We start from the raw sequence: 18,442 nt of genomic DNA, 5'->3' as shown, positions 1-18,442 counted from the left end.
AAATAACGACTTCCATCAAATAGGTTACAAAATGTCTTATAAGTAAGAACAACTTTTGAAGAAAAATTCCCACTAATAAAGTTCAGCAACTAAAAGCCTTTCAGCAGCAGGGTCCATAGCAGGAAATGTAAGTTATCCAACTAAAATACAAGATGGAGACTTGGGAACCAGACTGTAATGACTCTGTCTTGAATTTTCTTGGAACAGCTGTACTAACACCTGGACCCTTATAAAAAAGGTACTACAAGATGTTTAACAGCAGCAAGCAGTCAGAACCTGGTTTAAAATGATATTCAGCAGCACTGCTTCCAGGAATTCAAATTCTGCACACTAGGGAACTAATCTGTAATGAGTGGGAGGCAAGTGTTATTTACTGACTTCCTAATGACACTTTAAAGACAAGAGTGAAACCTCAGGTGGAAAGGTTGGACATAAGACACTTTAAACTAGAAAGCTCAGGTACTGACATCAGGATAGCTAAATCATGTGGAGATCAGGCTCGGTTTGCCATCTGAAGGTGCTCCTAAAGTCCTAAGTAGATCCAAAAGCTGCGCTGGGTCTTATGGATACGGTGGACCCAGGGCTAGCAACATTAGCTGAGGTTACATAGGTGTATCTACAAAAGTACCAAGCCCCACTGAACTGCAGCACAGACAAATTCGCTGCACTCCTTAGCACTAAATGCAAGTTCTCGATGACCTTTRTTACCAGGAAGGGACTGGTGAATCTATACAACTTTATATATGATACAGGAAAACCTGTAGCTCCCTTGGATGGCAGGTTCAGAATAACTAAGAATATCCAGGCAATAGCTAGGAATATCCACTCAGAGTGATCTCAGTTACTCATTAGCTTACAGTGGCCACTGACTAGATTTCCATCAACCACAGTGGAAACATAAACACCTAGTGTAACCTACATATAAGACATCTACACGTCGTAAATTTCAAACTAAATCCCACCTGATATGACTCCTCCTATTTCAGGGCAGAAGCTCACTTCTAATTAACAGAACCAAAAAGAATTTCCCATCAGCTAAGTTGTTCTTTTCCTTTTTTTGCAAGGTTTACTATATTTTTCACTAATCCAATAGTTTAACATGCTACCAGAAAAAGAATAGTGTGTGAGATAACCCATTAGACAGATTTAGTATAATAACATGGTATCTCTAAAGTTATTTAATGTACTGTGTGCACACGACAGCCTAACCTGATAGCCTTCCATGATGGAATGACTGGCTGGGTGGATGAGGGGAGAGCGGTGGATGTTGTCTACCTTGACTTCAGCAAGGCTTTTGACACTGTCTCCCATAACATCCTCATAGGGAAGCTCAGGAAGTGTGGGTTAGATGAGTGGACAGTGAGGTGGATTGAGAACTGGCTGAATGGCAGAGCTCAGAGGGCTGTGATCAGTGGCGCAGAGTCTAGTTGGAGGCCTGTAGCTAGCGGTGTCCCCCAGGGGTCAGTACTGGGTTCAATCTTGTTCAACTTCTTCATCAATGACCTGGATGAAGGCACAGAGTGCACCCTCAGCGAGTTTGCCGACGATACAAAACTGGGAGGAGTGGCTGATACACCAGAGGGCTGTGCTGCCCTTCAGAGAGACCTGGACAGGCTGGAGAGGTGGGCGGAGAGGAACCTCCTGAAGTTCAACAAAGGCAAGTGCAGGGTCCTGCACCTGCGGAGGGATAACCCCGTGCACCAGTACAGGTTGGGGGTTGACCTGCTGGAAAGCAGCTCTGCAGAGAAGGACCTGGGGGTCCTGGTGGACAAGAAGTTAACTATGAGGCAGCAATGTGCCCTTGTGGCCAAGAAGGCCAATGGGATCCTGGGGTGCATCAGGAAGAGTGTTGCCAGCAGGTCAGGGGAGGTGATCCTCTCCATCTACTCAGCCCTGGTGAGGCCACATCTGGAGTACTGCGTCCAGTTCTGGGCTCCCCAAAACAAGAGAGACATGGCACTACTGGAGCAAGTCCAACAGAGGGCTACGAGGATGATTAGGGGACTGGAGCATCTCTCTTATGAGGAAAGGCTGAGAGAGCTGGGCCTGTTTAGCYTGGAGAAGAGAAGGCTGAGAGGAGATCTTATCAACGTGTACAAGTATCTGAAGGGAGGGTGTCRAGAGGATGGGACCAGACTCTTTTCAGTGGTGCCCAGCAACAGGACAAGAGGCAACGGGCACAAACTGAAACACAGACAGTTCCATCTGAACATGAGGAAAAACTTTTTCACTGTGAGGGTGACAGAGCACTGGAACAGGTTGCCCAGAGAGGTGGTGGAGTCTCCTTCTCTGGAGTTATTCAAAACCCACCTGGACATAATCCTGTACAATGTGCTCTAGGTGACCCTGCTTGAGCAGGGGGGTTGGACTTAGATGATCTCCAGAGGTCCCTTCCAACCTCAACCATTCTGTAGTTCTGTGATAGCCTTACCCAATGTAAGAGAGTTTTGCAGTGTGTAGGTTCAGGCTATCTCACAGAGAAATACTGCAAATCACTGTGTCATTATATTCTTCTAATATAGAATTTGAAAATTGAAGCAGAGCAAATGTGAATGTTGGAGGAAAAAGAATCTGAAAGAAAACAATGTAAGCTTCTAAGTGTGGAGCTTTGGGTTGCTGTTTTATTCCCGCAGGATACGCACAGTGAGAAAAGCCATTGGGGGGGGGGGCTCAAAGCCTACACAGATTTTTTTTTTTTATATATATATAATATACTGCTCCTTCTCTCCTCTATTTCAATTTTCAGTTGATAGAGTTTAATGACAGAAGGGACCATGAGTGCATTTAAACTGATCCCCTTTTATCACAGGTTTGGTTACTATAGTATTCAGTTACATCTACCAGAAAGGTAACCATTCTTGATGCTAAAACATCAGGTAATAGAGAAGCCCTCACTCCCATTTGTAGCTGGTTCCACAGACTAAGAGCCTCACTGATGAAAGACATGCATATGCCAAAGTAAATTTGTTTGACTTCATTTTCTAATAACTGGTTCATATTAGGTCTTCCTCCACTAGTTTAAAAAGCCTTTCAAAACCTGTAATGGCATTCACACACTGTAATCAAGTAATTTTTTGATTCATCTGATCCCTAGTCAACAGATGAAACTTCTACAGTCTCCCATCATGAAGCTTTCTTCCCAGACTCTCTAAATTCTGTCATCAGTTTATATTAGAAGCACCCTGAGTGATGATTGTCCAATAATAAAACTGTATCTTCTCTGACAGACTTTACAAATCTTACATCAATATTTTTCATTAAAATTTAGTACAATCAAAATCCCTTACAAAAATCTGTTACATCAATGAAGCTACCTTATTAATCAAATCCATAACAGCCTTAAAGAATTTAATTCTTTAGCACTGAAATCCCAAATCATCTTTATCATTATTTTTCTCAGGATTCATGCCAGATGACACATCTATAGTTTCCCAGGTTACCTCACTTACTCTTTTCTGTTAAGGACATATTCCTCTTCTGCTTGTCTTCTAAAATCTCACCCACATTCTGAACACCACATAATTGCTGTTCCTCATGTTACTGGGCTCTGCCACTGCTGGAATTTCTTTTGTTACCAGCAAATTTTAAAAATTCATTCATACTTTTATTAACCATCAAGTTTTCCCTGGGATCCTTACATTTTCTAAAAATATTCAAGACTTTAGACTTTCTTGTTTACAATGATTTCTATTTATTTACTTCAATTTTTTCCATTTATTAAACGCTGTATTTCCTAAATATTAACTGCTCCCTTTGTCAATAGAATAAAAAAGAAACCTTCTATCCAAGTTTACATTGTCCCAAGAGAGTGTTCTTGTTAAATGTACCAAAAATGTTTTACAGCACCTGTCTCCTGAAATTGTTTCCTGTAACAATGGTGAATAGAGGAAGATATCCTACTTTGATAGCATTATGCTGTTTGTCCCCAGATATTCTTCATGCTGCTGAAGCATTTGTAGCTCTATTAAGGACCCCAAATATTGCATTCAAGGCCACGCTGAACACTATAGCAAATTCCTAAGCTTTAAAAATTAATAGTAGGGAAGACATTTTTAATTAAAAGTATAATAAAGACAGTCTAGGAATGGCTGGACCACAGTAGATTTAACATGAACCTATCCAGTCTTTGGCAACGGCCAAGATTGAACACCTAGCAAACTGTATCAAACAGGGCTAGTAAGTAGTGATACTGTGCTCTCCATGATATTCTCCCAGTCTCTGCCCACCTGTGACACAGGGGCCTCCAGAACCAGTGCTTTCTATTTAACAGTTTTTAATGGATTTTATTTCTATGAATTTGTCCAGTCACTTTTTGATCCCTTCTGAATGTTTAGTATTCGCAGTACCCTCTGGCTACGTGCTGTGTAGTTTATTTATGCTGTTTTAATTGTTTTGAAATTGCCCTTTACCTGCTTCACCAGGTGCCCTTCTAGGCTTTGCATTGGGAGAGAGAGCGAACTAAATGTTCCCTACTTACCTTCCCCTAGTTACTCATGACTTGAAAGACATTCTCACCCTGACATCCCTTTTCTGGGCTCACTGACATTCACTAACCTTTCATAGTACACACTGGATAGCTAAAATTTAGAACACCACCTCCTATGATCTACTAAGATTTCAATTCACACTTCACTTGTCTCTTTTCTCACATTTGTTTCATTAGCCCAGATGAAATCTAACACACTTTTTAATTTTACATTTTTTCCCCCAATTTTTTGTTTGTTTTCTTCCAAGAGGTAATGACGCTCATAAAGGCAAATCCTGAAAACAACTGCTGCAGTTCCTTGAGTGGTGTCTACCTGACTTCAGGATTATTCGTGACTTAGCAGGAAATCCACACAGACTTTCACAAACTATTTTTCCTCTGTCAAGAAAGCTGCTGAAGAAGCCCACTTCTGTCACCAGCCTTTCTGAGTCACGCTTCACTGCTCCCTGAAATGTGCGTATGCAGCTGTGAATGGCGCTGTCCTGTGAACTCGATCAGTAAACTGGTCTGGGTTAGCCAAAGAAAACAGCGATGCTTTTCAATCTGGGTCATTTCCCTGATGCAGTTTGCATCTTTGCCTCACTACAGCTGCCTCAGCAGAACTGGGAAGCTGTTGAACAGCAGCACAGGGACAGGAGGGAGTGGCTGAACACTGGGACAAGGGCAGAAATAAATCATTTTTCCCATAAAAGACAGTACTAATGAAACCACACCCACATGAGAACATATTTGCAAAATCCAATCCTGACATTCATTTGAACACCAGCCCCATCTACTCTGTCTATATAAATCCATAAAGCACGTAAGTGTTACATTTGTTCCCCAAGTTCAAACCAGCTTTTCTTCTTCTGCCCCAACAGCTGCCCATCTTGTTAGGACATAAATCAGTCCTGCCTGTACTTGCTAAATGCCTCTGAATGGCCACTGCAAGCCAATTCAGAAATGCAGTTCTCAAATTATAGGCACTTACAGCAACACAGACAGCCTTGCACTACTAAAACCCCAACTATTTTTACAACATATTATACCATGAATGTGTGTGTTAAATGATTAGGACTGATAAAACTCAACAGTATCAATAGCAACATGCAAAATAAATCACATCAATTTTGTTATGCAATACCTCTGGTATATTATTCATCTCATTTTGCATAATTCATTTGCTCTCAGTAACACTTCAGTCATTGTGAATTGCTGAAACACCTCTAAAACTAGACAAACATTCGTAAATGGCAGTGTTTGGTTCCACATCCCTTGAGACACTGACTGACTGCATACCAGGGCACAAAGAATTTCTAAATACTCACTTAGCAAAAATAAACCTAATGGTGTCTTACTTAAAAAGGAATTAAAAAAAAACCCTATTTCTAATATTCCATAAGATCTTTCTTTTATATTAATATTTAAAACTCTCACTTTTTAAATAACATTCACATTTTAGAATCAAAACCCAGATCTCAGGACAAAATATGTATGCTTTTAATTTTTTTCTTATAAAACCATATGCTACTGAAAACCTTGTGAGGTTTACTTAGTTTCCTTGGGTTTGGGGTGAAGGAAGGATTTTCTAATCTCTCGGCCCATAATACCTTCTGTTTTTGCTTCACCAAAGCACACCTGAACTCAGTTTTATTCACAATTGTAGAGAACGTCTATCAGGAGGAAAAAAAAAAAAACTCTATAAATTGGCAATGTTAATACTCACGTCCACCTCCACTTCTATGGACCAGTCTCCTAGTGGAGGGTTCACTGACAACTGAAATTTTTTGGAAACCACGCCCAAATCACCCTCCTCCAGCAACCACTGCTGAATCAAATTCTTCCGAGGGTCCTAGAAGAGAGAAGTCAGACTGCACGTTAAACGTGAATGGCCTTAGCAGCAAGATTTAGATAGCAATTCAAATGATCTTTATTAGGCATGTAAAGCTGGAACATATAGCAAATTCCAATGTAATACTAGGTTCCTGCGGATACTTACTCGGATAAATATATTCACAGATGCTTTGTAAGGTCTGAGATCAGGATACACTGTGACAATCCGAAACATCACATCTTGTCCTGGTTTATATGTAGATTTATCAGTCTGGATGAATACAGAGATGCTCTTTGATGAGTATGTCAAGCTGGTACGGTTAGAGAAGATGCGCTGGCCCTCAGCATGGCCTTCCACCAGTAATTCATAATTCCCAGAAGCACTGTTCAAAGGCAGCTAAAAAGACAATAGTGACTCGCTGTTACTGTCTAAAGTATTATTGAAGAGGTTATTATTCCAAAAACATTTGTCATAAAGATCTCTGACACATTCCTAAACTTGTCAAATTATGTAAATTCTCAAAAACAGAAAGAAGATTTCAGTGTGAGGGAAAGACTTTCAGTGTGAACTTCTTCAGAGAAAAATCCTGTACTTAGATTGTGCTTTGGTTGCTGTATTTTCACACAGCTAGCTCTGCCTTTAAGGTGCCATTTTGTAATTAATGACCCACTCCATCAGAAATCAAAGTCCTCAACTGTATCTGTATAAACAGTTCTGCAGCTTTACTGGGCTGACTCTGAAGTGTCATTTCAACAATTACCTATACAACAATTACCAATACAACAACAATTACCCAACAATCACTTGCAATAATGTAAGTAGCTATGTATTCATATACTATTCATATACACATACACACTATGTTCCCTCTCTTCTTTCTTAAGTTATTTAGAAACTTCCTGGTTTTGATTTTGGGGGCTAATCTTTTTCAGACTTTGTCATTTTCTAATAATGAATTTTCTGGGAAAGAAAAGAGCTGAAGAAGCTATATGTGTTCAAGATAAGCCAGACAGCAGCAAGACAGGTGCAACCTTGCACCTCTTTTTAGTAGCTTTAGCATCCTGTCCTTTGGGGTAAAAAAACTAAATTCAGAGGAAAATATCCTCAGAAGGTAGACAGTGCTTTTCAATAGAAACTGATTTTTTCTCATTTCAGTGGTTTCATGATTCATAATTACAGCACATACTGCAACTCATCTAGTAAGAAAAAAGATTATTTTTCCCAAAATGCTAAGGAATAAAAAGATAGACATTGTATATGGTTAACTGAGATGCTTTATTTAGGATGCACATTAGATGCTCCTACTAAAGTTCGTGAACAGACAGACATTCCTGTCTCTGAGACAGGATCATGCAAGATCAGAATGACCATGTACATGTACCTCCCTCGCTCCAGGGAGTAAAGGAGATCTAGAGCTCATAATTCAGATGCATCAGTTCATTTCCCAAAGTTAGGTGAGAAGCAGCCCAGTCACAGTGGATCTAAAGGGTCTAAGCAGAGATGTTGCAGTACACAGGGAAAGTTCACCTTGACAGACAACGTCACACAGACAGTGAATAACCCCAGAAACATTCCAGCCCAAATTCTGGCTTCTGTAATGCCATCAGCTTAGGGATATCTCTTTGAAGAAGGCAAGAGTTTAATAGAATATACAGCTGGTTCCAACAAGTAGCACTACTAAAAAGCTTGAGTCACATGTTTCTGTTTGTAGTTAGAACAGTGTAAATCTGGAATAAAACTGCTCAATGTCAAGACAAGTAAAACAGACAGAGGCTTACATTTTTCAGCATAACGTATGGAGATTAAGCGCTCCTTTTGCACTGGTAATGAAAATTRCATCTGGTAACTCACAAGGCACAGCATTTCAAAAGTATCCTCCCAAGTTCTGTACTGAAATTCTGTTTTGCTTTTAAAATTCATTTTAAGATCATACAATGAGTTAATGGAATTTCCCAATCAGGGAAGAGTGTCATACAACGACAAATAAGATAAATACAAATGTCTATACCAAACGTTTCCTTCTGTGTATAGAGAGGAATCGAAAACAACTTAATTCCCCTTTGTTGTTTTTCTGTTTTTAAAAACAAGTCAGAAAGAAAATCAAGAGCAAAAATAAACATTCTCTCTTTTTCAGCCATGAACAGGCATACAATGACACAGAAAGAAAAGGTCTCCTTTAAAAATCTGGACTTACACAAGTAACTTCTATGTGTAAAACACCACACTGAATTTGATTTTGCATCTTCTTCAACTGTAGATTTTTGTATACACATTGCCAAGAACGTATGATTCACATATTTCAACACTCTCATACTTTGAGGCCAAGTATTCTGGAATATATTAAATAGGAGGAACAGCCTTAGTTACAGCATCTGTCAAAAATTAGCTCAAAAATAATTCATTTAAGAATATTATCATTTACCAAACAGGTTGTATTCCCCTAAAAAGGGAGGCAAGATTGTGAATAAAATGGGAGGGGAAAAAGCTTGTTTTGTATGATCGTAGCAGTAAATACTGTTCTTAAAGCATAATTTTAACATACTTGCAAAGATTGTCTTTGATTTCTTCCTTAAAAGACTGTAATTGCCATTTACAGATCTCTCATATTTTTCTATTAGCTTTTTCCTATCATGAATAATGGCAGATAACAGGGGTTGCTCCTTTGATTTTTGATTTGTTGATACTTTAATATTAAAGATTTTCGCTTCCTGTAATTCGGTAACAAAACTGCCTGTTTTATCTTTCTTGATGTAAATGCCAGAAGCAATCAAGTTTGCATTGTCATGGCAGTGTATTAGGACCGCTAAAGTGTAAAGTAACCAAATCTCGGTTCACATTTCTATGCTAACAGAGACTCACAATGCTTCTAGAAGGTCAGTGCTAACTAACTATTTACCTCAATCCCATCAACTCCTTCTCTAAAAAGAACATTTCTCAACCCCMAAATGAGCAACAGTAGCTACCAAGAAATTATTGTGAACATATTTATTCTGAAAATTTATTTATTAGTGAATGATATTATTATCCTCATTTTGGTACTCCTAACATAACAGAGAAAAAGGCCATCTCAAGCACCTCTGCTAACATCAGTTACTGCCGTGAATGCCTCAGACAAGGAAGCTACTGTTTCCTTTGGAAAATATGACAGCCAAAACTGGTAACTCATTACCCACATTACATTACCAGCCAATTGCACTTTGGGCAGTACATAAGTCTACCATAGCTACACTAACGAAAAAAAAACCCACCTTCCCATTAAAAGAAGAGTCATTCTTCATAGGTTCAGACAGTAGTGAGAGAGGGAAGAATTCACCTCACCTAATTCCAGTTGCTGAACACTATGGTATCTAGTTTTCACTAGTTGTCTGGGTTTCCTCTGCAGCCAGAAGAAAGAATTAGAGAAATCCAGAAAGTGATTCACTCTCACCTGGGGTGAAAACTCATCTCCTCTCTCTTCTCTCTGTTGTTTATGGAGGGAGTCTAGACCAATAACTCTTGACTAGACACCTAACTTCTAGATACTAAAAGTTACATGAGATGAATCACTCCAGAACATATATTTCCAACTTTTAGAGATTTTACAAGGGCCCAGAAATGTTTTTAAATCTCCCAGCTCCTGAAGCTGCCAAATATATAAATTCAATCCCTGGAACATGCACAAGCGTACCTTAAGTTATACCAAATTGTAATGGTTTCCCACAAACTGACAGGCTGGCTGGAGACCATGAGGTCCAAATAATGTTTGACCACTCCTGTGTAATCCCCAGAACACACCCTTAGCATTCAATAAACTTGAAAAGAGTCCCCAAGATATTTACTGGGAAAATCTTCAATTGCTTTATTAGGGCAGCTGTAAGGCAGGTTGGCAAATTAGGATCTGAGTTTGGTATTAGTTTCCCAATTTTATTTATTGTATGTTAGAAGTCTTGTAAAATATAAAGTTTTTCAGTTTGGTAATCACAGTGACTGTCTCTTTTTTATAACTAATTTTATAATTAGGAGTGGTAATGGGATTTAATTTTGTAGAAAGCTGGTGAGACATAATGACACTTTAAGACCTGGCCAAATTATAGTAAGATACTTTCTATTTAACTTTTTTAAACAGAAATTTCAGTGTTTGCTAATTGACAATTTGGACAGGTATGTTTCAAGCTAAGAATCTGCATAACGTTGAACTGCTCAGTGTGATTAACTATCCACCTATCAAATATTTCCAGATGATTTCATCARATATGCAGATTATTTGAGATCAGAATTTAAATTCGCTGGAGTTAACAGATACTCAGGCTTACAGTTGTTTAAAAAATAAAGAATTTGGTAAAACATTTTTCCCTGACAGGAATACATAATTCTTTAAATCAGGTTTCTAGAATGAACATCCTGGATTATATAATTTCAGGATTCAGCCTAAATGATTCATAATAATGACATATAATTCTGTATTACATATTTCTATTGACTGATTAGTATATTATGCATTTTTACTGAATGTGTATTTCCAAATCCTAAAGAAGGCTGTGTACAAATACAAATAATATTTTTATTTTGATCTAAAATGTGGATTATTATTTTGCACTACTCTTTCAGCCCTAATTAGCTTGCATAGTGCATTTAAAATAGAGATGTAGGTATCAGCCAGTTGAAAATAACAGAAAACAAAGTTCTATTTTTGAGTTTTATGACAGTTTGTGCTGATGCTGGAAGTCAGCTCCTAAGTCCTGTAATTATTYGTAACAAGCTGCAGAGCACTTGATCTGAAAACTCCTTGGCTTATTGGTCAGCAAATACATTCATCTACGAAAGTGAAAATAACTAGTATCACATACAAAATACATGTCATCAGCATGAGCTGATGAAAAGCTACAGTCAGCATCTTCTGAGAAGTAGAAAAGGAAAAAAAAAATACTTACTACTGGAAGAACAAGAGTCCCAAAGGAATCTAAATATAAGAAAAGAAGAAATAGCATACTGTTACAGACCTTATAAAARTTTATCAGAAGTTTCAACATTAACAGGATAATTAAAAAAGCAGCTCTGCTCTTCCATTCCCATGGTGCTTATCATACCCACTGGATAACTAAAATCACTCGCTGTGGCTACCATGGAGCTCAATGCATGCTGATAGTCCAGCCAATATACGTGACTTGCATGACGGTCCGGCCAGCAAGCACATGCTTGTCAGCCAGCTGACTGTAGCCAGGCAGAGTCTGGAAATTAAATTGAAAAACAGATAGATTTGAAAAGCCTGGAGCAACTGTTGTATCAGTCAATAACGAAATGCTATATTTGTATTTCATTCAACATCTCATTCTCTTAATTCATACCTCCAAAATCCTGTCAAGACCACTGTCAGTCACTGTTAGGTTATGTGATTAAACACTCATCTGCACACACAAAGGAGGGCAGAGGAGCAATGGCAGGTGGGGGAACACGAATAATGCCCTGCACRGCTCCTTGCAGGCCATCACAGAGGAGCCACCAGCCCAGAAATGCTCATCTCCATGCACGCCAAGGAGCCCAGAGGAACAGTGACAGGAGCCTAGGGGCACAACGGCAGCAGCGGGGGGGGGGCTCCAGTAACCCAGGCAGAGACACGAGCCCCAACCTGGCCCCCAGGGCTGTCCCAGGGGAGCGTCAGCCCCAGGGTCGGGGGCACCGTCACTGCGAGTCAAGGGCAGAGGCTCTCCGGCCACCTCACAGACTGAGGGGGTCACTGCTTTGAGGCATGGGGCTCGTTAAGGGATGCAGGGAAGAGGACTTATTATGGGATGTTTAGGGAAGGAATCAAAGGCAGGAAGAGAGAGGGATCAAGGAGGTTTGAGGAGGACCAAACATGGGGAAATATGGGCAGAGGGGATAAAAGGGGCCGGTGGTGTGTAAAGAGGGGCTGGTCAGTTCGCCTGTCTGGCCATGCCCTGCACCTGATCACCACAGCCTGTCCTGTCTTCTTATTAAACTCCATTTCTAACTATTTTCCTGCATGAGGGGCTCTCTATTCTGYGTGCATGTGTGTGTCTGGAGGTCCAAGTGTCAGCAACTGGAGTGGGACTACGGGTCACAGGGCCCAGGTGTCTGGGGGCTGCAACTGGAGAGACTAGAGCATGTGCACAAGGTGTGGGTGCATGTGCCAGTGTGTGATCACTAGCAAACATCAAGCCCGACTAACCGGTGAGCAGGTGAAGTGGCCAAGGAGCAAGTTATATGCATCTCTGAGAGTGAAGCACCTGGAGGAGTCGGATATTGGAGGGACCAGGGGGTCCAGACCAACTCCAAGAGAGACCATGGGGTCTGGGGGTCAACCAAGAGACCTGTTTGAGAGTGTGTGTGTGTGCGTGTATGTGTGTGTGTGTGATTACGCATGTGTTGGTGTGTGTAAGGGGGTCTATACCCACAGCTGTATATATATATATGAGTGTATATATATATGAGTGGGGCTGTGGGCCTCGGGGGCTCGCATGCCCAGGTGCCAGCAGCTGGGGAGACAAGGGATCCAAGGCCATTTACCGGACAGACCGAGCTAATGGAGGGATCCATATTGTATATATGGATATATTCCCATTAACAGACCTTCATCCTGATCAGCCAGAGAGGGGAACAGGATGAGGCCACTGGTGCTGTTTGTGAGAGTAGTGTTTCTGTTTGCGTTGACCTGTGTGGCCAGTGTGCATATGTGTATCGTACACATGTGTTTGTTTATGCGCCTACTGGGAATGCATGCTCCGCCTTGCTACTTGTTGGACCTGTATGCATGGAGCTGCAGCAGCCTCACCTCTACTGGGCTACCAGATTTGGCAATTCCCTAACAATCACTACAATCCCAAGTCTGCTAAAGGGCAGTATAGCCCAGAAAACCTGAAATGCAATGCTTCACTTAAATAATGGTTTCCAGGTGTCAGTGGAGTCCCAGCTGGGATCTAACCGAACAAGGAGGATAAGATTTGGCACTGCTCTCCCAGAGAGTGAATCACCTCTCTGATACAGCTGCCCCAAAGTCAAAGGATTCCCTTATTTCTGCAGAGAAGTTGATCCTGCAATTCCTTTATGTGCAAGAGAAACACAGGATATTTTCTATTAACCTTTTCTTCAGTTTAGTAGGTGACTACTTTTTGTAGTCATTTTTATCAAGCTAACAATTTTCCAGAAGGAATAAAAAATGAAAGGGCTTTAAACCACCTGCTATTAAAGAAAGACAAATGGACAAAAAAGTTCCTTAATCCTGTTCATTCCCTCTAGAGGTAACCTCCTGTCTGGTGCTTCCACTGCTATGGGGACAAACACAAAATAAATCCTGCAACATGATCAATAGATCTATGTTGAGCTATTAACTCTATGACAGCTTAAAGCTGTTTCTTCCTTATATGGTCAATGGCAGATGTGTGTCAACTTTTGCAGGGCTGCAAAAGTATGAACTCCAGGTAGGGCTGTAGTAGTATTACTTCTTCGTTTGCTGGGAGCAGATATCCATGTCTTCCACTTGAAGGTTCTTTTCCCAATGGCAGAAAACCCAATGATGTGGTCTGGGTATTTTCTTAATGCAATATATTGTATTAATACATTATAAATTAGTTCTTGAAATCTCAAATCATAGGCAACTGCCCTCTTTCATAATTCCTAAGACATATATTAATTCTCCCAAAGTAACCATCACACATCTCCAAAATTACCACATCACAGTACAAACGGCAACATGGCATAAAGATGATGATTTAAGACTAAATACCAGTCTCAGATTAAGAAAAAGGCTAATAAAAGTAAATATAGCTACAGCACCCAAAACACTGTTCCCTAATAGAACGTTTTCTTTTACACTCACATGCACTGAAACATCTTGACAGTCCATTCAATCTTCTATCTCGCTTGACTTGCGATTCCCTATTGAGTCTGCAACTCAGATAAAGGTCTAAATTTTCAAAACCATGCACAGATTTACCACCCCAAGCAATGGAATTAACTATTCTCACAGCATTACATCATCATGGGAGCAAGTATATAACATATTACTGCATGTGGGTTAATATAAATTATTATTTWAACTATTATAGATAATATGGCCATATATATTTTCATAATCTGCAGTTGAACTCCTGGATTCCATTACATCTTGAAGTCATAAGTGCCATAGCTTTATCTGAATTATGTATTTTCTTTTGCTGATTTTAATGGTGACACCTCTCAGTATCATAACCTCTCATATCTCAGTTCTACCAACTGATCTTTTTGTTTTCTATGGGCTTTTTTGCTGACGTTGGAATAAAGTGGCATCTACTTGCTCATAAAATCTATGGCTCATGAGTATTCACATATAATTGATAGTTTTAGTGACAAAAATACATTTAAATAATTTCCTAATTACCACTGTAAAATTTACACCAGTAGTACAGAGACAGCAAGATTCATTTTTCATGTGCATCTACAGAATTGTTTTGCAATTTCCTTTCAGTTACACCTTTTTATATTTCCTAAAAATGATGGGTTTATAGCAGTGTCCCTAAACACATATATTCTAAACAGAAGTGCTGTCCTCGCAGAGCTGCCTTATACAGGCAGCTGAATTTTATCACTGTGACGATTAAAAAAGAAAAAACTCAGTTTGACTATTCTGTTATCTTTTCCTGTCTCTTAAAACACATGGTTTTATTCTGAAAATTTTACTGTGACTAATCTGCTATTGACTTGGAGGGATCTTTTCTTTCCTGGAAGAATGTCAAGACTGGCCTCCTTGTACCTGAAAAAAAGTAATGTTCTGTTTCTTGATCCTGGACATAAACACTTTCAATGATGAAGCAAATAACTGACCTGTGAACAAAATAAAAGGAAGTACCCATGAATTGAAATCAGTATGTCTTGCCTGCCTTTAGAGAGTTAAAGTCCCATCCAGCATGCTCCATCCATTCAAATTATAACCTGGGTTAAACCAAATGACTCACATCCTGAAAATGAGGTTGTGGGTAGCACACTTCAATACTTCATTCTGGTCTTCAGAAGCTTAAGTAGCATGGGTAGAATCTGGTACTAAGCAACACAGTTCTTTCCATAACATGTTTATGCTACCGTTAGAGCCACATTTTTTTCCTATCATCCCTCTGTATTTGTTCTTTTCACTTGACAAGTGGCTCATGCAGTTGTAGACCATGAACAGCCCCACAGGCCTTTGAGGTTCACCAGCCAGAAGTCTCAGACAAAATACACACTTCTTTTCTCACTAGCAAGCACAGAGGACGTTCTGGCCTAGCGCACAATGGCAGGGAGCCCCAAGCTCTGCTAAGGTTGCTTGGCACATGAGACAATTGGAGAACTGCCACCTACAGAAGAGGGATTTTAGAGACTCTTGCAGAATACCCATTTTTTGGTAATGTAAACCCCTTTCTTGACTTACTGACATATTTATTCCCAACATCTACAAAAAAGAACTCTGTGCCCAAATAATCCTATTGAAAGAGACATGATTTTATCTATAGGAAATCTATTTCTTCCTAACTGAGGAGAAACAGATTTATTGTTAACTAGGAAGAATTTCTTTAAGGGACTATGATATTTCACTGATAAAAGAGGCTGGATGTAGGACAACTAGCAACAATAGAAACAGGATAAAATTGCCTCCTGAAATTTTGCCCAGTTGTATACTGAGAGTACAACTCTTCTCTAGTTCGTGTCCCTCTGTATGATAAAGTGTGTGAACAAGGCTGTGGTGAAGCTGAATTTTGTATGGCCACAGCCGACAAAACAGCATCACCAGAAAAAAAAAACTTTATCACTGCTAATAACCATTTATTAACAAAAGAGAAACTTAGCTGTATTTACTACATGTGTCTGAGTCTATATCCACATGAATAAATATTGCTACACTAGCTTTAATCTACCTAGCACAGATAATTATAGCAATGGTTATAGCAGAAGAACAGGCTTCAGTATGTTGGGAGACCCCATACACAAATCTGGTATTCACGCCAAAGCCCACACCACTGAGTTTCTATTTCCATCATTACCCACACTAATGCAAATGCTCTAGCACACTCCCAGTGCAAGGGCAGAGCACTGAATGGAACTGCGGCCCAGCATTCTGCACAGCATGTAATAACTTTCAAAGCAACCTTACACAGCACAGGAGCAGGCACCTTCCAACTTTCTGATCAGAAGAATGATTTTCCAGCACCTTCCTAAATCCACCTATTTTGATAACTAACATGCAGAACAAAAAAATCTCAGAGCTTTTCAAACTTTAAATAAGCCTTATTATTATGCCCACGTTCCATACGCTGTACCCCAAACACAAAGTGAGGCACAGCATGATGTTACTATCAGAGTTAGAATTTGAAAGCTCAGGAGAGCCTTGCTTACACCAAAAAATAAAGCTAAAGCATGTAAAGTTATAGGTAGCACCATTTTAGCAGCACTGATGCTAACAAGAATGAGAGTCTAGTTACAGATTGTGACTGGTTCCAGGAGCTATTTTCAGCACAAAATTAATGACATGATCCCTGAGCAAATGGGGCTCTGGCAACCACTTGCACGTAGGTCGTGCACTGCTAGCAGTGGTGAAGATAGGATGATACTAGAAACAGTGAGTTTCTTCCATGTACCTAAGAGACCTATCGTCAGGTCTGAGCCAGATATAGCCATGATGCAGATGGGGAAGCAGTCAGGGAGGAGAGACATATAAATCACAGCCACTTCCCCTTTGTGTAACTCAAAAAGCATTTACCTCATGAAATAGTGCTAGCAAGAGAGGTACAGTCTCCTTAGCTCCCTCGATAAAGCCAGAAGGCCTGCCTCATTCCCAGACAGTGAAAATCATAAACCAGACTCTGAGGCACTATGAATTTCCATTCATATCACTACATAATTATTTTGTTAGGAGTTAAGCAGTGTGGGCAGATCCAAAACTCAGGTGTTGTGAGTTTTCTTGTCATGCAAGTTTTTCCCATGTTCTCCCAGACTTCTGAGCTGCAATCCCCTTGAGCTCCACTCAGTTACATCTAGGGATGGCTAAGGACGTTCTCAAATGAGATCGGTAGGCAAAAGATTGTCTTTACCCCAATGTTGAATTGCTGAAATCGCCTACATTCTTTCAGCCGTTTGGTGAACTAAAGTTATATTTAATAGTATAGTAATGTCACATTTATGAGGAATTAACCTCATTCCAACAGCTAACGTGACATTGCTCTCCTGGAACCTCTGTTACAATGTCGCTGGACTCTTACCTCAGTACGATGTGCAACACTTGTGCACACAAGACATCAATCAAGTGCACTGTCTTCACAAAGAACAAAAGTTGCCTCCCTCCTACAGCACATAAGACTTGCAAGGGATCACTTCAGTTATTAAACACAACTCCCAACAGTTACAGGAAATCAGTTCCAGGCTACAGAAGTCAGGTTTAGAAAGGAGCCCAGAAAAAACACTCCACATGCACCAAGCACCACAGATGACAAAACACTTGTCCTGACTCATTACATGTCAGTTCTCTGTAAGAGAGGACTAATGGGCACAACATGCAACAGGCCACAGAGGGGAAAGACCAGGTGAGGGAGAGGGTCTCTGCTACTGCAAAGAATTTATTAAAGACGACTCCCAGATGGGAGCCATGCCCTAGTTGTAGGAGGAGGCAGGAAAAAATCAGTGGTCTATTCCAGACTGACCTTGAGGAAGGTAAGAAAACAATCCAGAAATCACATGACATGTCAAGAAAGAACATCCCTTGTCACCACTCAGACACTTCACTCAGCAGAATTCCTGAAGCTTGTACTGTATTTATTGAATAACTACTGCACTGAATTAATACAGTACAAAGGAAATAAAACCCACATTCTCCTGCTTCCTCTTCCTCAGAGTCCTTGGCATTCATGATATTCCTGTAGAAGAAGGATGAAAGCCAGTATGGTAGTGAGATATCACCAGCACAGATGGCAGTGGGAAATTAAATGATCTTTTTAAGGTACTTTGCCACTCTACTATTTTTTGGAGGACTAACAGTCTTATTATTATTAGAGGAAATAGGAAAAAAAAAATCTACAAAGACAAAATCATGAATCTTTCTCATACTTATAAAAGTAGGGCTTTACAAAGGACAGCATCTTACGTTCTTTCCATTTTATTGGCCCTACCAAAATCCAGGAACTTCTGTCGCTTATTCTTAAGCTGCA

The 18,442-nt window shown here is 40.0% G+C and overlaps 1 protein-coding gene across 1 annotated transcript in view; it reads right to left on the bottom strand.

Annotated features, from left to right (window-relative positions):
- Positions 1-18,442, bottom strand: part of CD109 (CD109 molecule) — an 88,031-nt gene that overhangs the window by 56,698 nt on the left and 12,891 nt on the right. Inside the window, exons 2-4 of the mRNA XM_026089998.1 lie at positions 11,210-11,238; positions 6,465-6,695; positions 6,192-6,317 (exon numbers count right to left, since the gene is read on the bottom strand). Coding sequence (XP_025945783.1) covers positions 6,192-6,317; positions 6,465-6,695; positions 11,210-11,238 — 386 coding nt within the window. The remainder of the gene's footprint in view (positions 1-6,191; positions 6,318-6,464; positions 6,696-11,209; positions 11,239-18,442) is intronic.

Source organism: Apteryx rowi, unplaced genomic scaffold (assembly GCF_003343035.1).
Source record: "Apteryx rowi isolate R43461 unplaced genomic scaffold, aptRow1 scaffold_84, whole genome shotgun sequence".
NCBI lineage: Eukaryota > Metazoa > Chordata > Aves > Apterygiformes > Apterygidae > Apteryx > Apteryx rowi.
Note: the sequence above shows the minus strand (reverse complement) of the source record. Positions and strands in the feature narration are given on the sequence as shown.